At 39.7% G+C, this 23594-nt stretch overlaps 1 protein-coding gene across 13 annotated transcripts in view; it reads right to left on the bottom strand.

Annotated features, from left to right (window-relative positions):
* The window catches only part of MTFR1 (mitochondrial fission regulator 1), a 135946-nt gene that overhangs the window by 58239 nt on the left and 54113 nt on the right, over positions 1–23594 (bottom strand). For 5 of the 13 annotated variants that reach the window (XM_054497515.2, XM_054497518.2, XM_054497517.2 and 2 more), the window contains 5 exons: positions 23447–23562; positions 7936–8171; positions 5602–5848; positions 4842–5010; positions 2306–3880 (listed from right to left, as the gene is read on the bottom strand). In XM_054497515.2, coding sequence (XP_054353490.2) covers positions 3812–3880; positions 4842–5010; positions 5602–5848; positions 7936–8171; positions 23447–23562 — 837 coding nt within the window. In that variant the 3' untranslated portion in view covers positions 2306–3811. Of the gene's footprint in view, positions 1–2305; positions 3881–4712; positions 5011–5601; positions 5849–7935; positions 8172–23446; positions 23563–23594 lie in introns of those variants that run through there. The other 8 variants (XR_010127218.1, XR_008504036.2, XM_054497522.2 and 5 more) reach the window with 2 other exon arrangements.

Here is a 23594-nt window from a genome sequence, read left to right as displayed (position 1 = left end):
TTACAGATCTAAAGATGAACTTTTTGAAGGAAATATTAGAAAGGATAGTGCTTGCCTTAGTCCACTCAGGCTGTTAGAACCAGAAACTGGGTGACTTATAAACAACAGTTATTTCTCACAGTTCTTGAGGCTAGAAAAAATCTGAGATCCAGGTGCTGGAATGGTCAGTTCTGGTGAGCACTGTCTTTACAGCTTGTCAGACCTAGGTTTGGGTCCTTAGGCAGGTTACCTAATCTTCTGAGTGACTCCCTAACCTATAACATGTCTGTTCCTTAAAGTAAAATTAACTATTGACATATGGTAAGTGCTAAATCAAAGGTCACTACGGCTATTCTTTTTAGTTCATTTCTTGATAATTTCTACTTACATAAACGCATGGATACAATTGTACCTCATGACATCTTTATTTGAGCTCCTGGCACTGATTCACTTTAGAGGCTTCCTACTCAAATTCATGAGGGAGAACCTGATTGGAAAAGCTCATCAGGGCTGTGTCCTGGGTTACAGAGCAGTGTCTGCATTACCAGGCATGCCCCTTGCAGAAGGGAAGGCAGGCGTTGGGGGGATCTGGACAGCCCAGCCCCCGCAGTCAGTGCCTTATGCACTTCTCTCCCCTTTTACTCACGCTAGTATTTCAGAATGATTTCCAACCATGGTCTAGTTGTATCCTTTTTCACCCTTAAAATGATACCTAGTTTCCACAACATAGTACCTGGGGAATACGCCTTCTTTCACCTTTTGATAAAAAGCGTATCTGGCTAATGAAGAGGGGTGACCATTAGGCAACATTAACAGAATGTTTTTATACCTTTGGTTAAAATCTTGTTATGAAGAGTCTGGCCTTTCTCCCCAAATTAAGGCTTTTCCAGTTGGGTTATGGAGGACTGCCCTGGGATAACCATTTGGTATGATCAGGAGGCACTGTTTGTTTGAGCTGTCTTAACATTTACCCTCCTGAAAATGTCTAAAGGACACTTGGGTTCTACTCTGCCCTTATCGAAGGAGCCCTCTGTGACCTTAACAAGGGGCTGGAGAATGTATCAGAGAAGTTCCAGCTTTAGGAACATTAAGGCTTCTAGACCATATGAACTAGACGAAGGATAATAGTCTTGGAAGGAAGTGTGCAAAAGTTCTAGATCCTTACTTGTTTATGCTATTTTTATTATCCCATCCTCAAAGGATCGCTACCAAGACCAAGGAAGAGCTAGATTGTTTATAAGGTTTACAGGGCAAGTCTAAGAAGAGTCCTAACAAATAGGATCAATAGGGTAGCAGAGAAGAATGCTAAATCTCTAGGATGAGAAAGAGAAAGAAGACACAGAAACAGGAACCTACTGCAATTGAAACCAAGTGTCTCATTCTGTCTGGCAATCCCAGTGCTGACTTTGTTGGGCAAACTCCTGAAAGTTTAAACTTCTGTCTGTCAGATTCTATCCCACGGAGAGAACTTCTATTTCTGGGGAAGTTATCAGAACTATGGTTTTTCCAAAGTATTTGTTTCTGCTAGTTATTACCACGTGTATTCCTCTTCACCAGAGACACAGACACATAGGCATTCCTAATACAGAAAGAAGACACAAGTCTTATGCAGAAGGGCCTGGGACTGGGGAAACAACCAGAACTAAAGACTGCAAGTCCTACCCGTCCTATGCCAAGCCTGCACAAGCAAGTGCATAGGATGATGCCTTTTACAGGTGCCAGGGGCCACTGGAGAAATCATTTTATTGGAAACTACAGAGACCCTGTGTAAAATAATGCAAAAGTAAAGATAACAACTTATTTAACAGGGGATCATGTAAAGCTCCAAGTCCAGTGTTCTCTGACTCACATCTTCCCATTCTGTCTGTCTCATATTCTCCTCTCTCTCTCTGTATATATATATATATGAGAGTCCCTCAATCAGAACTCAGACAAAACATAGGAAAGTTAGTTACCCTTCTTTCTCATGCCTAGCTGAGGTATAACTATTCTTAAGGTCTTTTACTTCAGGTGTTGCGTTGCGTGAAAGAACTAGAAACTGAATGACGTGGGTGTGGGAGAAGCTGGGAAGACAAATTTCACCAATCTCAGAAGTAGATTATGGGTTTGAGAACCCTGAGACAACTCTGATACCTCACGACTGTCCTGTTTTAATGCTGAGATCCCTTTATATGAGAAAAAGTGAATGAGAGGTGATTTTAAGAGCTTATTTTAAGGAATATAATTCCACTTGAAAAATGCAGAAAGAAAATTATTCTAAAGAAGCTACGTGTGCAAAAGAATCTTACCTATTGTGAAAAAAGAAAAGAAAATGGAAGCACTATGGTCCAAGGAAAATAAAACAGTTTGCTTTATTTTAAAACAGTAACTTCCTTATATGGGGGCACTGTCCAAAATTCAATACTGATACAAAAATATGTTTCTTAGGTCAAAATACGTTTCAGGTGGATTTTCTGAATTTTGTTAAAGAGAATTTTAAACCATATAAAACAAACAGGTGAATGAGAGGTGAACATGAACATGTGTAACATAAGCCACACTACAAATTTAAACAGAATAACCAAGCCATGTCATTACCCCAAATCATTTTTGTTAATATTTAGGAGAATGCATATATTTTCAAGAACTTAAAAGTGAATCTCTACTCCCATCTCCTAATACTCCCAGGAAGTACAACTTTCTTCTTTTACTAGATTTAAATATTCCAAATATTTACTCCTGGTAGGATACTCTGGCATTAACTATAGCTGAGTGTATCAGAAATAGAAAAACCATGAAGATTTATAAAGCATTTAAAAAATAATCATTTATAGCAAGTCCTTAAAAGCCCCAGATGAAAATGGCAGTTCTCCACTTCTAATAACACCTATGGTTTATGTTGCATAATATAATTAAACAAAACAGCATTCTGACCAATGATAATTTATAGGAAATTCATTTGCCAAGTCAGTGTTTCATTAAAGTTAATATTTTGGCTTATATTAAAAAAATTTTTAACTGTATTAACTTAGCAAAGTCATCTTTATGATGCCATTTAATAAACTGAAAGGAAACAAGATGGTACATTCTGAGTTTTTACTTAAGAAGAAATTTAATTCAATAATTTGATTCATCACTACTGGAAAACTACATCTTTCTTCCCTGTCAGTACTGGATGGCAATGACGTGAAAACAGCTTTCCTGGTTCTCAACTTCCCTTCAGTGGGAAGCATTATGGAATTTCAGCAGTGAACATCATCTGGTTCCTATTCAAACCCCAGCTCCAAGAAAATGTGAGAGAGAATCTAATATAAGTTCTGCTCAAGGCAAGAAGTTTCCAATCTCAAATATTTCATGCCAACAACTTATGTTATACCAGCTGTTCCATCATTGAATGCTAAATGATCATTGAAAACAAACTAAGAGAACAGTGCCCTCATTGCCATCATTCATTACTAATTTTACATAAACTGTTTATGTCCAAAAATATGCATATAAAACACTTATATAGATAAATTAGTGTTAAGAATTTAAAATGTGCAGTAACATCCACAAATGTCCTTTTTGTGTTGTGAAATCTATACAATTGTTTTCAAAACTGGAAATCTGAACGCCCTGGCCACATATTAGAAACATGTCAGAACACACATGTGGAGAGCACCAAAGCTGACCATCTCACAAAAGCAAAACCAAACTTAGTGCTTTCATTATTGCTTAATCCTCTAATTAGCCTGAAAAGAAGACCACTGAATACTAAAGTTAGGTATTTACTAAACAGTGTCGATTTCTACTAGCAAACTTGGCCCTCACAAATCAACAGGGGAACCAGGAGTCTTTCGCAGCTCATTGTCTATTAGGAGTCTGATACATTTTCAATTAAAGCCTTCATTTTTCCTGTTGGCTTCAACATGTGTGGCCCAAACTAGAAACAAACAAAAAGTATAAATAAAGATATTGGTTCAAGTAACAGTAACGATATGCCCCCACCTCCCAATCATGGATTAGAGGGCTGGGTATGTTCTGCATGAAAAACCAAGCAACTACTGGGAATATTAAAACCTTTACAAATTGACAGGTTGTTATGAACACAGAACATATCAACAGAATGAAAGGTAAAGAAGTAGCCAAACTGCTTCCTCTAAATGAAAACTACAACCATCTTGGCAATACCCTGCTTTTGTTAAATTTTACTTCCCTGAGTAAAGAGAGAAAGTACAAAGTTTCCTTTCCAATGTCTTAAGAAGTTTCAAAGGTGCTGGAATTTCTGAGATGCCTGCCTCTCTGGAATAGATAAGCACACACATGCCCCAGGACAGTAATGTTAATAAAGCGAATGTATCAATTATTATGTGGGAGCTTCCATGAAATGTACTCAGTCTCCAACTTTGACATGGTACACATCCTCCAAGGCCCACATCAAATGTCACCCTCTTCAGAAGACTTTCACAGGGTGCCCTGAGAGAAAATGATCTCACTTTACTTTGAATTTCTGTATCACAAAATATACATTGTTACTATACTGAATTTCACTTCACCATGCTTAAATAAAAATATAACCCTGCATAGAAAATGTAACATTGGAGATTACTTAGTGAGCTCAGGGGTTAACTTTGGCTTTCTTCTTTCTGCTCTTCTACAAGTTTCAAGTTTCCAAATGAACAACTATTATTTTCATAGTTAGAAAAGTAAAAGTGTAAATGCTAAGCAAAGATGTCATCCTTTTCCCAACCAGCTGTGATCTACTTGTAAGGCAGGGACCAAATCCTGTATCACCTCCCTTTGGAACTTACAGATGACACAGGTGAATCACTTGCAAAATGCAAGTGCTTCACAATGGGATGGATTTCTATGTAACAGGAAAGAAATCTGGGCAAATAACTCACCAACACTCTCTCTGAGGTGGCCTCTGATTCAGACTTTGGAACTCCTTTTTCAACTTCATCTTGGCTATCACTTCGATACCGATAAGCAAATTTCTTTTTCAGAGCCTCTGCTATGAGGGCAGCAGGGTCAGTAGCATCCACTGGCTTGGGCTTCACATCTTGCTCTGACCTTAGAGAAGTGAACACAAACCAAGGGGACAGGTCAATATACTGGCCACCCTCAGGGAAGTGCTTTGTCAACCTTTTGCCTGACAGCACCTCTCCAGCATCATAGCTACTCTATAGAGACCTGATAAATACTGCTAGCATTGAGATAGAAGCCTAGAGCTAATGCTCAACAAAAGCACACAGGAGTCCAGTAAAGGGCCATGTAATATGTCTGCAGAACATGGACTCTACTCTCCTTCAGGGCAAATAGAGTTCCCTGTTCCATGCATTTCTAGTGACTATGCTAGTGGTACACAGCATGCCTTTATTGAATTAGTGAATGCTCGCCGAGCAACCGCAGTGAAGACTTTACATGAAAAGGCTGATATTTAAATAAAATGGGAAAACTAAAAGCATCACCTGGGAAATGTTAGCTTATTTTGCTAATCTCTTAGCTACTGTGTATAGAAGCCACTGGGGCTCATCTTTTTTTTAAACTAAAAACTTAACTATTCATGGCCGTCATGTTATAAACAAAATTCCTCAAGAAGCCTGGTACTTTGGTTTTACAAGACAAACAAATGAGGAAGAAAGAAGGTGAATGTATCCTCACCTCTTCACTGACCGAAGTTTTACACTGTTCATATCTTTAAGGATCTCTAGCATATTTGGCATTTCAGGTTTCTTTGGACTGTTCTTAACCAAAGTCTTTCCAGCATTGGCTCTTTTCTCTCTTCGTTCTTTAATCAGATCAACAGCAGATATACTTTGGTGGAGCCCCAGTGGAGGGGGAGGCGGGGGTGGTGGGGGAGGCAGAGGGTGTGGTGGTATGGTACCAAATGTGGTAGAATCTAAGTCACCTACAGAAACAAAGGAAAACAAACTTAATCCTGCTGGTATTAAGCAAAGAAAATATCAGTTTTTAAAAGCAAAATGATGTTAAAGATTTTTGTACCCCTAAAAACAATATCCTTAAAGTCTCAGTTATGTAAGAAGAAAGACAGTTTCAGTTACTTCATAAGAAATGCCTGAATCTCAGCCACTGTATCATTCAATCCAAAACTATCCAGATGGAAAATTTCTATTTAACTTAACAGAGGTGTTTTTGTGATATCAAATGTTCAAGTTTGACTGTAGCACAGTTTGTAATCACTTTTAACAGAAGTATAAAACAAAGTACTGCAAAAACAAGTCTATCTTCATTACATACAGTTTGACAATTTAGTGCTATTTTAATGATTTGAGAAAACTCTGACAAATTTGTGACTCATTTTAAGTATATTTTCATATAAGACTTACTAAGCATTAAAAGCCTGCACTGGGCTGGGCTCAGTGGCTCACACCTGTAATCCCAGCACTTTAGGAGGCCAAGGCAGGTAGATAGTTTGAGCTCAGGAGTTCAAGACTAGCCTGAGCAACACAGTGAAACCCTGTCTCTAAAACAAGAAGTAACTAAGATAAGAGTTATGGAAATGAAGTAAGGACCTAAAAATCCTCTTTCTGTATAACTGGAGGTTAGAAAGTTGTTTATTGGGTGAACTAGTTTGATTGGGGAGGTGTTGATATAAAAGATTTTTACTCAAAAGTTTCAGCTTATAAATAGAACTTCAAAATTATCTATTTATGGCAGCACTTTCCCAGTCGGCCAGAAGAGGGCGGTAAAGCAAAAGGAAAAATCAATTTAAGACAAGAAAAAGGTAGGACTGGAGGATTTTAACAAGTTACATGCACAGTCCAGCATCAGCGCCCAGAGTGCCTCCACCCCCACCCACCTCTGCCATGCCCAGGTCAAATGAGGTTTACATGCTGGATTACGTTAAACTGCAGAAGTATAAGCCAAGTGGCTCAGAGGCAGGGTAATTAATTGTCCTTATCCAACAGAGCTGGTTAATACTGAGTCTTGTCAGGCCTTGGAAACAACAATAGGAAAATAACCACTACTTGCCAGTAGGATAGTGGGCTAGGATTTCAAGGCTACAGTTTCCTCCCCAATGTGAGAATGTCACACTAATAAACCCAATGGTGTTAGACCAGAAGACTTGAATTCAGGTTCTACTCTGTGCAAAAGGAAGAAGAATAACTATTAAATAGCTGCTGTGTGTTAAAGGCATTTTATATACTTTCCATATTTATTCTCACAATAACTCAGTAACATAGGTACTATCATCCCCATTTTAGAGCAGTAAAGGCAGGTGAGATGTCAAGTGCTTGCATCAAGACATGCAGGTAGTAAACACCACTCAGTCCAACACGTACCACACAGAAACCCAGGCTCCTTTCACTAAGTAGATAGCAACCCATGGCATTACCTCATGTCTGATATGGTTGGTGCCATTATCCTAGACAATAAGTTTCCCATTAGAAAGGAAAGCATCCACTATATAGCAATTCAACTGTATGAATTCCAGTGTTTTCCAAAAGATACTTCCTAGTCATCTTCTCTGATAGCACCAAGATTGTTCAAAATGAACACCATCTAAACCTGACCTGGTTGTTTTGGACTATGCAAAAAGGACTGACACCTGGTTTTTTTGTTTGTTTTTTGTTTAGTTTTGAGACGAAGCCTTGCTCTGTCGCCAGGCTGGAGTGCAGTGGCGTGATCTTGGCTCACTTGGTTCTCCACCCCCCAGGTTCAAGAGATTCTCCTGCCTCAGGCTCCCAAGTAGCTGGGACCACAGGTACGTGCCACCACGCCCAGCTAATTTTAATATTTTTAGTAGAGATGGGGTTTCACCATGTTGGCCAGGATGGTCTCGATCTCCTGACCTTGTGATCCACCTGCCTTAGCCTCCCAAAGTGCTGGGATTACAGGCATGAGCCACTGTACCTGGCCGACACCTGGTTTTGTAAGAACCCCAATAGCTGTTACTAATTAATTTAAAAGTAAGTAGCATTCTCCTAACTTCTAGTTTGCAAGTTAAAACTAACAAATGTAGGACTTACAGACCTGCAGTGAGATTTTGCTGCTCCTGCTGGGTCACAATTTTGGCAATCTGAGCTCTGAGAGCAGCAAGTTCATTTTCGAGAGCACAAATCTTCTGCAGTGCTTCCTCATTTGCCAGTGCTGGGGTCTTCAGCTGAGGCTCTTCTTGAGAGAAGTCTGGTAAGGAAATCTGTCTGCTTGGGGCCTTCTCAAAGAAAAGAAGGTCATCCTGAAGGGGTGGCCTTGATCTGACCTCTGTCCTGCAAGGAAGACATAAGGTGGGCTGTCACAGGCTTTGTAAGAGAATGTGAAACACCATCCTCACCTGACAGTGTATCCGCATTAACACCCAAGAACCTCTTTTCAGGCTGATCTTACATAAGTCTCTTCGTGTAAGGACAAAAACAGCAAAGCATTTGTCAACTTTATGTAGCCACATACCACAGCTGGGGTTCTTGCTGCTATCGCTTTTCTTAGTCAATCTCTACATAATATGCACAAACCAACTCCATCAAGAGGCATCACAGATTTTAGCAAAGTTTTTGCTAATTGACGTTTTCTTTTGATTTGAACTAAGAAGAACTTTTTATGCCCTTCAAAGTGGTAAGCTAATTACTAGTTATGTCTGACAACAAAATCAAATCAGTAATCCATCAGCCTTTCCCCAGGGTCCTGGCATCTACATATTAATGTCAGTGTTTTCCATGTATGATAGAATACATCAAATTGCAAGACACATGATAACAGTGTGGACAAAATACAGCATCAAAAGCTAAAAGGAGAAAAAGGAATCATTAACACTGAACCTATGCAGCAGCTATATTAGATGGTCTTATTTGGGTTAAACAAAAATTTATGTGTAGCGCCTGAGGCAGCTCCAAATGAAGTTGAGGGTTGAGAAAAAAATTTGTATTTCTTTGCAATTGTCAATTTATATACTTATCCATTTCCTCTTATTTTCTACAATGAAGTTTTCCCAGCCTGCATCCCCCTTTAAGCCGTTTTCTATCTTAAATTCTTTCCCTCTAGAAAACAATCATAGTCTCACTTTTCCCTTATACCTGCACCCTTCAAAAATCTGTGTCCTCAAAAAACTCCTGCAAACTGTCTCGACATTATAGTCATTTAGAACCCTATAATACCAAAAGAACTCTCCACACAAGGACAGGAAGTAATTACATTTATAGTTCCCAAATCTAGATGAAACTATCTTGAGAGCAGTAAACCCAAGGCCCTAGTGCTGCATCATTTGGGAAAAGGCTCTTTTGTATGAAAATTGCTGAAAGAGATGGGGAACTGACATTAAATGTAACCTCTGTTGTCAGACATGAGGCTGGGGGCTTTCCTCTCTGTCATCACATTTAATCTAAACACCATGGGGCAGACACTATTATTTTATTGCTGAGGATACAGACTCAATATCACGTAGCTAGTGGGTGGAAGACAACACTGACACTGAGATTTACGAAGTTTTTTCATGCTATTAATGTTACAATTTTTCTATGAAAAATATATTAGTGTGACTTAACACTAATTCAAAAACTTAATATTTTTTTAAATATCCATAACCTGGATATGGATACACTATAAGGAAGAAATCTGCCCATTTCCAGTCAAAGACTTTAACCACATTAGTTTATCACTACTTTACAACACGGAATGGTTGAATGATTTCACCAGGATTGCCCTCTTTGGCATACTCAAGACTGCATGGGAAAAGAATGAAGGAATGCCTTGACTTCAGGGTTTTAAAGATGAAAAAAGAGCCCACAACTGACTTCCTTCTCCTCACTCTCAATCAACATTAACACATCGTGCTCAAATGGTTTCACAGTCACAGATTCCTTTGAAAATCTGATTTTCCCAGGTAATTGATCAGACACACTTCTCATAAAATTCGGCTCATACAGTTTCAGAAGTCATGGCCCTACGGTGAAGAATCTCTGACCAGCCCTGCTACAAGCCTACACTAATAGGCAAGCGAAAGCCAAAATCTAAGTAACCCTCACCCAGGGCATGGACCACGTGCTAATTAAGGCTTGCTCCAGTGCACAGCATGCACTGGGACAGAGATTGCCAGTTGCTTACTCCAACAAGCATGTTTCCTTTCTCTTTTGTAAAAATTACCACCAAAAAAAGGAGTAGAAAGAAAGAAATCCTTATTTCAGGGCAGCAATGTGCCCAGCTAAAGGATGACATTTCCCAGTTTCCCTTGCAGTTTTGTGTAGCCGTGGGACTTCGTGTGGCTAACAAGATTATACACAGAATGTTGATGAGGCATCTAGGAGGCCACTTGAAGGGAGGTGACTCAATGGCAAAGTCATTTCCATTTTAGCCCCAGTTCCCTTTCCTCATACTGAGAGTCTTGAGTGCAAGGTGATGTTTTAGAGTCACACGGGGCCAGAAGCTAACAAGAATATGGAAGCCAATGTTACAGATGGCAGAGCCTGGCTGGGTCCCCGATGATGCTGTAGGGCCACTATCAGCTCTAGCCCACCTAACCTTGGATGTTGCTGATTTGAGAGAAATAAACTATCTTGAGAGAAAAACATAAACTCCCATTGTGTTTAAGGCACCATTCTTTTGGGCTTCTTTCTCTTTCAGCTTCAAACATAATCGTAACTGTTAGGACATTTCAACATTAAATTCTACTTTAGTTTTCCTTTATATGGATATTGGTGTTTTATTTTTGCTTGACAGCTGTGAAAATTCTTCTTCATTCTACCTTGTGTTTTGAAAAGGGGAATCCTGGGATGCTTAGGTTTTGGTATTATGCACTGAATTCAGGTATTTTTCTTAATACCTAATTTTTTATGCCATATTAATTAAATTACCATACATAAAGGCAGCTCGCAAACTGCTTTTTGCCTGACACATTTTTATTAAACAAAAAGATCTGGAGTATACATATCCTTGCTCTAGGCTTGGCGTGGTGGCTCATGCCTGTAATCCTGCCATTTTGGGAGGCTGAGGCAGGAGGATCACTTGAGCCCAGGAGTTTGAGACCAGCCTGGGCGACATGGCGAAACCCCTTCTCTACAAAGAAATACAAAAATTAGCTGGGCATGGAGCCTGTAGTCCCAGCTACTAGGGAGACTGAGATGGGAGGGATTGATTGAGCCCGGGAGGTTAAGGCTGCATTGAACTGTGATTGCACCACTGCACTCCAGCTTGGGCAAGACAGAAAGACCCTGTCTCAGAACAATACAATACAAAATGTCCTCGCTCTTACCTAGCAACTATAATATCAACTTTTTAAATTTGGAATATTTGTGGGTTAGGGAAATGTTTGGCTCACAAGGCTTCAATTACTGTTTCCTTTTGTAGCCCCAACAATGAGAAAAAACAGTTAATTTTTTTTTTTTTAAGTATAGGAAGATTAGGCTGGGCACAGTAGCTTACAACTGTAATTCCAGCACTTTGGGAGGCTGAGGTGGAAGGATTGCTTGAGTCCAGGAGTTCAAGATCAGCCTGGGTAACAAGGCAAGACCCCATCTCTGCAAAAAATTTAAAAACTAGCCAGGTGTGGTGGCATGTACCTGGGGTCTCAGCTACTCAGGAGGCTGAGGCAAGAGAACTGATTGAGCCCAGGAGGTTGAGGCTGCAGTGAGCTGTATTTATGCTACTGCACTCCACCCGCGACAGGGTGAGACCTCATATCATGGCAAAAAAAAAAAAGCAGTACAGAAAGATTAAGCAAAGGAAAAAACTCCCATGTAGAACAGTACCAATGCTCTGATAAACTATATCAATCAATATACTGAAAGATATGTTATAGAAGTTACAGATTAAATGTATGTGCTCTAATCAACCTACAATAAGGAAAATACTTTTAAAAAGTCATTAAAACTTTGGCTCTTTGTTGATACAACTGGCTAAATTCTGATTTCTACCCCTCCTTCACAGAGTAGTGCAAATAATTTTGCTAAATAGTTCTATACAACAAATACAAGTTACAAGTAAATAAAAATTAGTCAGTTTATTGAATGAACCATTAAGGGGGTAGAGAGCATTTATATTTACATTAAATTACATTTAACATCATAATATATTCTTAATATGCTTCTTCATATATATTCTTGGTAATGTTTTGGGTTTAATAAAACTGAACAATAATGATTTTTTTTTAAACTACTTCTTGAAAGAACTAAAGGAAATGCAGGTAGGTAGGATAATAGGAGTGATAAAATTCTAGTTTTAAAACCAGATCTATGCAAAATGTAGCATTCTCAAATAAATGTAGAAATAAAGTAGTATACTTATTCAAAACTGTAGTGCAGAAAGAAGGAACAGGAGTAGTAACCGTGTGAGTTTAGAGGAAGAGAGCAATCAGATGCAGTGTTCTCAGGACAGAGGACATGCTCCACGGCCATGGGTGTCAGGGATGAGGGGTATCTGGAAGTGACAACGAATGCAAGTGGAACTGAGAAGAGAGAAGAACAGAACCTGTGGAGAAGTGTGTACCTCTAGACCCCTACCGTTTTCGCATTTCCACAAAGCGAAAGTTTGCTTTGTTTGTCAAACCTACCTGAAAGAATGAATATATTCATATCTATGAATGGAAATAAGGATGATTGTTTTCATATTATGTACAGAGGATTCATGCAGCCTATATACAGAAAATAAATGTTGGATTCCAGAACCTTTGTTGCTGATAGATGAAAAATGACGTTATAGTACTGTTTATTTAAAAACTGGTGGTCACATCAGTAAAGATTATATCCTCCCTCCCCTAAAATTCTCCTAGACATTACAGGATCCAAAAGTATTAAATGCTTACAAGTTTGTTTTAAAATATCATCATTGAAGTAAGCCAGTCTTCAAATTCTATGAACATTTACCCTTCAATAATCTAATATGACACACTAGATTAAGATAGCAATTGCAAGGCATATTTGAACAGCTTACTTTCTTTTAAAATATCTTCAAGGTAAAATAAACTGTAAGAGAAAATTAATAAATATTAAGCGCAAACTACAGTGTTTAAAAAAAAAAAGGATTAACTTTCTGTATCTCCCCATACCTTGCATGATGAATTTTTATCTTTTTGCTTTTTTTACTGAAAATAAAGGACAAATTACTCTTTAATCTTGAACACTATTGTGCCAGGGTAAGAGCAAAAAAGTTAGGACCTTTGACAAAACAATGTAATTAACAGTGAAGAACCATACTTTATACTACTTTTCTGTCTTTAATTATATAATTCAGCATTTCCTTATGTGAAATACTTTAATATTTATGGGCCCAAACATAGTAATTATAGGACCTATGAAGGTTTAAGAGCCCAGATAGGGCTTCCCTATGTTGCCCAGGCTGGTATAACTCCGCGGCTCAAAGGATCCTCTAGCTTTGGCCTCCCAAAGTACTTGAATTACAAGCATGAGCCACCGAGCCCTGCGTTAGTTTTTAAGACAGTCAACAAACCATTCATTCTTAAAACCAATCTGTTATGCCACTCTTAAGAACAGAGGGCTATTAAGAACTAGATTACAAAGACAGAATAAATCCAAAATAAGAGATAGACTCTTGCAAGAATTTTTGTAATTCACAGAAATTTTAAGAAATAAAAACAAATACAAAAACAAAAATAACAAAGAGGCCAGGTGGGGTGGCTCACGCCTGTAATACCAGCACTTTGGGAGCCCAAGGTGGGTGGATCACCTGAGGTCAGGAGTTAAAGACCAGCCTGGGCCAACAGGGTGCAACCCTGTCTCTACTAAAAATACAAGAATTAGCCGAGTATGGTGGCAGGCACCTGTAATCCCAGCTACTCGGGAGGCTGAGGTACAAGAATCACTTGAACCTGGGAGGCGGCAGTTGCAGTGAGCCGAGATCACGCCACTGCACTCCAGCTTGGATGACAATGCAAGACTCCGCCTCAAAAAAAAAAATAAATAAATAAAATAACAGAGACATCAAGCATGGATGTACCAAAAACAGAAGATAAACAGCCAAAGGGTGATGTTTCTCTTTTTTTGAGACAGGATCTCGCTCTGTTACCCACACTGCCAACTCCTAGGCTCAAGTGATCCTCCTGCCTCAGCTTCCTGAGTAGCTAGGACTATAGGTGCGTGCCACCCATGCCTGGCTAATTTTTTTCTTTTCTCTTTTTTTTAAGAGACAGGGTCTCACAATGTTGCCCAGGCTGGTCATGAACTCCTGGCCTCAAGCCTCCCAAAGTGTTGGGATTATATTATGCAGGCCTGATATTTCTTCCTTTCCTTTCCTTTTTTTTTTTTTTTTTTTTTTTCCATTACCTTAAACTTTTAACAGTTAACTGATGTTTCTTAAAACCATTTTCTGGATACCAATTTCTGCTAGTGAGATTTCTACTGGTTTCGTTCATTTGTTTTGGTTATATTTTGTTTATATTGGGTCCAAAATTCCCTAAGGCACACAGGTTCTTACTTAGAATAACACTACACTGAATTATCTCTCTTTTTTCTTGTTACTGCCAAGGGAAGCCACTTTTGTAGCACAATTTACATAAATGCAAAGGCCTTTTTAGCTCCATCACCCATATCAAAGAACCCTAAGTTAAATATAATACACCTCTGGGGTCCTGTCCCCTCATCTCACAGTTAAGGGAAACTCAAAATCTGACACAGTTTTAAATTAGATGTGCCCTATTCCGAAAATGATTTCTACTGACCCTCCCTCATCTTAGTTTACAGAACAACCTAGAAAGGTAAAAAAAAACATACTCTATTGTCCTAGAATCCAGGGAGAAAAAAACTGGCAATTTAGTTTCCTGAAATATAAAGTTGGGTAATAATCTGAGGCAGGCGGATCACTTGAGGTCAGGAGTTCAAGACCAGCCTGGCCAACATGGTGAAACCCCGTCTCTACCAAAAGTACAAAGATTAGCTGGGTGTGTTGGCGGGTGCCTGTAATACCAGCTACTTGGGAGGCTGAGGCAAGAGAATCGCTTGAACCCAGGAAGCGGAGGTTGCAGTGAGCCAAGATCATGCCACTGCATTCCAGCCTGGGCAACACAGCAAGACTCTGTCTCAAAAAAAAAAAAAAGAAACAAAGAAAAGAAAACTAACAATCTTTTCAAAGTGGGCAAGTGGCTGGATAAAGACAACCAGAATGGGAAATCATTTTGACAGAGGAAGCAATCCATGAGAAATCTACAGTGGGAACAGTCAGGAGTGTTGAAGGCTACAGACCCAGAAGACTAGTGGGATTCCCTCATTAGCTGTTTTAGGCTCTGTTCAACACAACCCTTCTGTTGTTTTATATTTCAGAAGTTCGATCTTCCTAAAAGTGGTATTTAACAAAAATACTCTTTCTTCCTTGAATATACTATTTTAATAACGTATGTTTATCAGTTCATGTCTACTGTCAAGTAATGAAGAATAAAATAGAAACCAGTAACATCTGCAGATTGATGTGCTGTGAGTAGGAAACCTTGCTCTGATCCACCGAGTCTCCTGGCCTACTTTTGCACCTCTGGCGCTGTGGAGCCAGCCTGCTTGCTTGTTAAGTATTTCCTGTGGACTCTTGCTACTCTGTCACCCTCTAAGAGGTTGGGGATCTCCCCTGAAACTCCTTAAAAAACAGCACATTCCATCTTATACTTAATGCTGACACTTGAAAAATTAAGCTGGATATCATCACCTCAGTCTCACTTTATTCACTATCCTTATATTACAGACTTTTATAAATATGTTCATGTTCCTCATTAGATTGCAAGCATCCTAGGATAAGGAAAACAGCTATCCGAAACATTTTTAAGCCCTATGAACTTATAAATTTTTATTTAGTAAGTGAGCTTGATATTGTATGTGACACTCTACAGAAGAACTGGATACAATTAGAAATTAATATATTAATATAGAATGAACAAATTAAACTTGAAATATTTCAAAACTCCTTAGCTGCTCTTCTACTTCGGAAGCAATCAAACACTTGATGATAATGTCTATGATGTCAACTAAAGGCCTCAGAGATTATAGTCTTTAATTTCATCATACAGTACAAATGTTATACTGTATATTTATCCAAAGACTTATAAACCAAAAAGTATCTGAGACAGGTCTCAAAAAATTTAGAAGTTTATTTTACCAAGGTTAAAGATGTGCAACTGGGAGACAGATCAGTGCCTTTTTCCAAAGATGATTTTGAGGGCTTCAATATTTAAAGGAGAAAGGGCAGATATTAGAGAAAGAGGAAGAAATTTTTAAAAGGTGGGGGTAGATAAGAGACAAAAGTTTACATTCTTTTAAGTCTCTGATCAGCTGTTCACATGTGAGGGGCAGTAGAGGAATAGTCACTTATGCATTCCTCTAGCTCAGTGAATCTGCATTTTTACATAAAATAAACATAGGGCAGAGGAAGCAATCAGATATGCATTTGTCTCAGGTGAGCAGAGGGGTAACTTTTGAGTTCTGTCCTTTTCCAATACCTGTGAAGGAAAGCTATCAATTCACATTGTCAGAGTCAAATTTAGCAGAACTGTTTTAGGGTAAGGATCCCACAAGGAATTTCCTAGTAGGCAAATTATAAGAGAGGTATGTAGCTTTTTTATAATGTAGCTATCTTACATAGCTACAGAGGCAGCTTTGCTCTGATGCAAAGCTTTGGGAGGCAGGTTTGTCTGATGCAGTTCCCAGCTTGACTTTTCCCTTTGGCTTAGTGATTTGGGAGTCCCAAGGTTTATTTTCCTTTCACAGACTATACATTCTCCTTAGAATGCTACTATGAAAGAGAACACATTATCTTAGATGAGATTATCAGTTATATTGATAACTGATCATCAGTTATCAGGATGTCAATGCTTCTGTTAATTAAAAAGGAAATGAAAATGTGTACAGAAAAGAGAAAAAACAATGAGGCCTTACTTTGTGCAGGCCACTGTACTAATAGTTTTCTCATGTTATTGAAAATTCTCTTCTCAAAGTAGAATACTTCTATTCCACAGAAATATGCTGCCCTTTTTTTTTTGTTTTCTTTTTTTTTTTTTAAGACAGGTCTCGATCCATTGCTGAGGCTGGAGTGCAATGGTGCATTCATGGTTCACTGCAGCCTTGACCTCCCAGGCTCAAGCAATCCTACCACCTCAGCCTCTCAGGTAGCAAGGACAACAGGTGTGCACCACCACACCCAGCTAATTTTGGTATTTTTTGTAGAGATGGGGTTTTGCCATGTTGCCCAGGGTCGTCTTGAACTCCTGGGGTAAAGCAACCCACCCACCTCGACCTCCCAAAGTGCTGGGATTATAAGCATGAGCCACTACACTTGGCCTGTACTTCTAGTTTATAAATAAAAATCTCAAGTTCAGTACATTTGAAAAAAATCATTTCTATAATAACCAATAAGAAAGACTCATATGTATCCTGTTTTCCTGGAGACATAATAGTATGACATTATAAATAATTGTTATAGAAATGTCATCAACATAAATTTCAAGAAGAAATATATTGAAGAGCTTCAGCTTTCATACAAACATAAATATGAGAGGCAGAAAAACAAACTGCAACATATGAACAGTCTTAAATGGAATTTGTTTCTATAGGGACTTAAACTGTAAGTTATAAACACAGAAGGGTAGGTCCCATTCGGGGAAGATGGCAGAGAGCAGGCAGGACTAACTTGCGGCTCCCACTTGGACAAACAGAGCAGCGTGTAGAGATCCACATGGTGAACTTTTGCTCCAAGAACTACGGCAGGAACATACCAGGAAAGCCAGAAAATCCACAGACAATTTGAAGGAGGTGGATTGCAGCTATAGGCTCCGTGGGAAAGCTGAGGAACTCCGAAGACAAAGGACATAATTGCTTGGGAGCTTTATGGCCCTGCCCACTGCCTGAGATGCTGGTGTATAAGCATTCCCACCAGCAGTGTATAAGTATTCCCCTTCTCTGCTGGTGGGAATGTAAATTAGCTCAGCCACTGTGGAAAGGAACATGAAGATTTCTCAAAGAACTTAAAAGAGAACTATTGTTTGACCCAGCAATCCCTCTATTGGGTATATACCTAAAGGAAAATAAATCATTCTACCAAAAGGACACAAGCACACGTGTTCATCACAGCACTATTCACAACAGCACAGACACGGAACCAACCTAAATGTCCATCAGTGGTAGACTGGATAAAGAAAATGTGGTAGATGGACACCATGGAATACTACACAGTCACAAAAAACAAGGAGATCATTCCTTTGCAGCAACATGGATGGAGCTGGAAGCCATTATCCTAAGCAAACTCACACAGGAACAGAAAACCAAATACCACATGTTCTCACTTATAAGTGAGAGCTAAACACTGAGTGCACATGGACAAAAAGAAGGTAATGACTGGGCATGGTGGCTCACGCCTATAATCCCAGCATTTAGGGAGGCCAAGGCGGGTGACCACCTGATGTCAGGAGTTCGAGACCAGCCTTACCAACATGGTGAAACCCCGTCTCTACTAAAAACTCAAAAATTAGGTTGGCGTGGTGGTGCACGCCTGTAATCCCAGCTGCTTGGGAGGCTGAGGCATGAAAATCGCTTGAACCCAGGAGGTGGAGGTTGCAGTGAGCCGAGATCGTGCCATTGCACTCCAGCCTGGGCAAGAAGAGTGAAACTCCGTCTCAAAAAAAAAAGAAGGGAACAACACACTCCAGGGCCTACTTGAGAGTGGAGGGTGAGGATCAAAAAACTACCTATTGAGTCCTATGCTTATTACCTGAGTGATGAAATAATCTGTACACCAAACACCCATAACATGCAATTTACCCATGTAACTAACCAGCACATGTACCCCTGAACCTAACAGTTTTTTTTAAATTCCATTTTTAAAAAATTTGGAGTTTGGAACACTTCTGATTTTGGATTTTCAAATTAGGGCTGCTCAACCTGTATGAAAAAATTAACTTGAAAAGAATCACGAATTTAAGGCTGGGCACAGTGGCTCACACCTGTAATCCCAGCACTTTGGGAGGCTAAGGTGGGCGGATCGCTTGAGCTCAGGAGTTTGAGACCAGCCTGGGCAACACGGCGAAAACCCATCTTTACAAAAAACAGCCAGGCATGGTGGCATACACCTGTAACCCCAGCTACTTAGGAGGTTAAGGTGAGAGGATCGCTTGAGCCCAGGAGGCAGAGGTTACAGTGAGCTATGATCGTGCCACTGTACTCCAGCCCGGGTGACAGAGCCAGATCCTTCTGAAAAAAAAAGAAAAAAAAGAAATCATGGACTCAAATGTAAAATATAAAACTATAAACCTCTTAGGGAAAAAGAAGTCTCAGGATCTAGGGCTAGGCAAAGAGCTCTTAGATTTGACACCAAAAGCACGATCAATAAAAAAATAAATAAATTAGACTTCATCAAAACGAAAAACTTTTGCTCCATGAAAACCCCATTAAATGTATGAAAAGACAAGCCACAGAGTAGGAGAAAATATTTATAAACCATATATGTGACAAGGATTCATACCTAGAATATATAAAGAAATCTCAAAAATATCCAGTTAGAAAATAAGCAAAAGAGACGATACGTTTTACCTGAAAGAATATACAGATGGCATAAAAAGATGTTTAACATCATTAGCTATTAAGGAAATAACGCAGAGAAACTGAATTAGCTATATACTGCCAGAGGGATATAAAATAGGCTCTAGAAAACAGCTTGTCAGTTTCTTGAAAAACTAAGTAACTACTATTTGACCCAGCAACTGCACTCACGGACATTTATCCCAGAAAAACGAAAACTTATTCAGTCACTCAAAAACCTATACACAAATGTTTATATACTAACTTTCTTTAACAGCCAAAAACTGGAATCAACCTAGATGTCCATCAATTACTGCATGATTAAACAAACTGTAATACATCCATACCAATGACTACTACTGAGCAATTAAAAAGGATCAAGCCTTGATGCACACAACAATTTAGATGAATAGCCAGAGAATAATGCTGAGTTTAAAAAGCCAGTCCTGCCCCCTTCAATAGCTCAGCTGGTAGAGCGGAGGACTGTAGGTGCACTCCCATGGCCATCTTTAGGTGCTGGTTTGATTCCGACTTGGAGAGACACCTTTGTTTGGCCAGGTGCGGTGGCTCATGCCTGTAATCCCAGCACTTAGGGAGGCTGAGGCGGGCAGATAACCTGAGGTCAGGAGATCGAGACTAGCCTGGCCAACATAGTGAAACCCGTCTCTACTAAAAATACAAAAATTAGCTAGGCATGGAGGGAGGCGCCTGTAATTCCAGCTACTTGGGAGGCTGAGGCAGGAGAATCACTTGAACCTGGGAGGCGGAGGTTGCAGTGAGCCGAGATCGCACTACTGCACTCCAGCCTGGGTGACACAGTGAGTCTCTGTCTCAAAAAAAAAAAAAAAGCCAATCCCAAAAGGTTACATATTGGCCAGGCACGGTGGCTCACACCTGTAATCCCAGCACTTTGGGAAGCCGAGGCAGATGAATTACTTGAGGTCAGGAGTTCAAGACCAGCCTGGCCAACATGGTGAAATCCCGTATCCACTAAAAATACAAAAATTAGCCAGGTATGGTGGCACATACCTGTAACCCCAGCTACTTGGGAGGCTGAGGCAGGAGAACTGCTTAAACCCAGGAGGCGGTGGTTGCAGTAAGCCAAGACTGCATCCCCGCACTCCAGCCTGGGTGACAGAGTGAGACTCTGTCTCAAAAAAAAAAAAAAGTTACATATTACATGATTCAATGTAGGTAACATTCTTTAAATGATAAAATAGTTAAAATGAACAGATTAGTAGTTGCTAGTCATTAAGAAGGAGTTGAGGTTGGGGATGGAAGAGAAGTATGTGTGGCCATAACAGGGCAACTGGAGGATCTCTGTAGCATGGAAATGTCCTGCATCTTGACTTATCAACATCAATACCCTGCTGTGATATTGCGCTATAGTTTTGCAGGATGTTACCATTGAAGGAGACTGAGTGAAAAGCATGGGGAATTTCTCTGTATTGTTTCTTATAAATACGCATGTGAAGAATCTACAATTATCTCAAAATAAAAAGTTTAAATAAAATAAACATCTAAAAAAGAAAGGCTCTTTACCTGCTAATCCTGCAATCCCTGTGTTTATCCACTGCTATGTCCTTATTTCTACTTGTCATTCAAATCAAATTCCTTCTTTGCTCTTAGATTATTTTATTCTTATTTTATCCAGCTAATACTACTCAAATGAAATTACTCTTGCTAAAGTCAATGATAATCTTCCAACTGAAAAATAAAATTGAAACTTGCTAGTTTTTCCATTTACCCAGCCTCTAAGTATTTGACACTGATCACTACACCTCTTCAATAAAAACTTTACCTCCTCTGCTTCCGTAACAATACTCTTTACCGGGTCTTCCTGCCTCTTAGCTCTTTGGGTGATGGGTTGGGGTTGAGGAGGGTGATAGGGGGAGGAGGCTTTTTCTTTCCTTTAACTTCAAAATGCTGGCTTCACTCAGGGTACAAATGCTCTTCACGTTCTATACATGCTTCTTGGGCACTCTCATATTCAGCCATTCTATCTAAGTGTTATAGAGCATAGGCCTTCCTTACCAATATCCATTCACATAAACTGTTTCTAGATCAAGGTGAATATCTCACAGAAAACTCAAACATAATATATTCCAGACTAGACTACCCTCTCTTATTACCCCCAGCCAAAACAATCTGTTTTCCTATATTCCTATAAATTACAGCTGGGCGCAGTGGCTCACACCTATGATCCCAGCACTCTGAGAAGTCAAGGCAGGTGGATCACCTGGGGTCAGGAGTTTGAGACCAGCCTGGCCAACGTGGTGAAACCCCGTCTCTACTAAAAATACAAAAATCAGCTGGGCATCATGGCAGGCACCTGTAATCCCAGCTACTCAGGAGGCTGAGGCAGGAGAATTGATAGAACCCGGGAGGTGGGGGTCGCAGTGAGCCCAGATCGCACCACTGCACTCCAGCCCGAGTGCCCGAGTGAGGCTCCATCTCAAAAAAAAAAAAAAAAAATTGTTTTACCATCCTTATAATTATCCTAGATGGCAACCTGAGAATTTAAGATAACTAGACTCTGACTACGTAGGCTCTTCCTTCGTTAATCTCCATATCTAATAAGTTTCTATGTCATTTTAATTCTTATGAATCTCACTTGGCTTTGAACCTCTTCTGCCAGTTTCTTAATTCAGTTAAATTCTGATCATCTCCTAGTTGGTCTATTTCTTGGTCTGGCTCTTTTCTATTCTTCACACTGTTTACACGTTGATTTTACTAGTGCTCTAATTTCTTCCATGGTTCCACACTGCTTTCAGGTTCTATATTGCTTTCCACAAACGTGAACTTTTCTATGTTTCTTAGTGTCACGTGTAAGACCTTTAAACCTCTACCTACTTCTCATCCTCATCTCCTACAGCTTATCCTTCTTTTCTGCCCTCTACTCTCACTGAGCCATCTGGCAGTTCCCAAACATGGCACAATGTCTCCTGGTTTTACCTTTCAACAAGTTCTTTACTCTTCCAGGAATACCAGCCTTCCATTTACTTGGCTCCCACTCAGCCCTCACGATGGAGCTCTAGCACTTCCTCCTGAGAAGTCTTGCTGAACACCTCTCATCCTGCAGTGACCACCTGTAATTACTTCGTAGACTTTACAGTATCCATTGATTTCCTTCTTAATCTCCTTTTGACTCAAAATTTTTAGGAAACATTCTCCAATTACACAAATTCTCTACTATGATCCAGATTGATCCCTTTGCCCCAATGAGACCATTATAATTACTGTACTTATCTAAAAATTAATGATCATTGTTTCTGGTCTCTTACATTAGAATGTAAACTGCTGAAGGACAAAGAATTCTGTCAATGAGGACTTAGGACATAATTATATGTCTCTAAAAACTTTATAAATACTAGTCAAGTCTTGAAAATGAACAGACTAGCCTAGGCAACATGGTGAAAACTCATCTCTACAAAAGAAATAAAAAATAGGCTGGGTGTGGTGGCTCACATCTGTAATCCCAGCACTTTAAGAGGCCAAGGCGGGTGGATCATCTGAGGTCAGGAGATCAAGACCAGCCTGGCTAACATGGCGAAACCCCATCTCTACTAAAAATACAAAAATTAGCTGGGCGTGGTGGCGCATGCCTGTAGCCCCAGCTACTCAGGAAGCTGAGGCAGGAGAATCGCTTGAACCTGTGAGGTGGAGGTTGCAATGAGCTGAGATCACGCCACTGCACTGGAGCGTGGGTGACAGAACAAGACTCTATCTAAAAAAAAAAAAAGAATTAGCTGGGGTTGCTGGTGCATGCCTGTGATCCCAGCTACTTGGGAGGCTGAGGTGGGAGAATCACATGAGCCTGGGAGGTCAAGGCTGCAGTGAAGCAAGATCACACCACTGCACTCCAGCCTGAAAAACAGAACAAGACCCAATCTCAGAAAAAAAGGAAAATAAACAGAAAAGAAGACTGTTCAAGAAAAAGAAGAGGGTGCATTACTAGAGATAAAATTAGGCTATTAAAAATAAGTACTGCAAATAATATCATTCTTTAAAAAAATAGATATTGCATCTCAGTTCTGATAGCCTTCCAAACTAACCTTAGTCTTGCTGAACACTCTCCTTCTTCTTTGGCTACCCATCCAACATCAGCAAAAGACGCCACCGCATCCTCTCCTGGGTGGCTGGGACTCCATTCTGTTGCATGGCTGTTAATCTATAAGTTATAAACAGGGTAAGTTCTTCACC

This window comes from Pongo pygmaeus, chromosome 7 (genome assembly GCF_028885625.2).
Source record: "Pongo pygmaeus isolate AG05252 chromosome 7, NHGRI_mPonPyg2-v2.0_pri, whole genome shotgun sequence".
In the NCBI taxonomy this organism is placed as follows: domain Eukaryota; kingdom Metazoa; phylum Chordata; class Mammalia; order Primates; family Hominidae; genus Pongo; species Pongo pygmaeus.
This window is presented reverse-complemented; position numbering and strand designations above follow the sequence as displayed.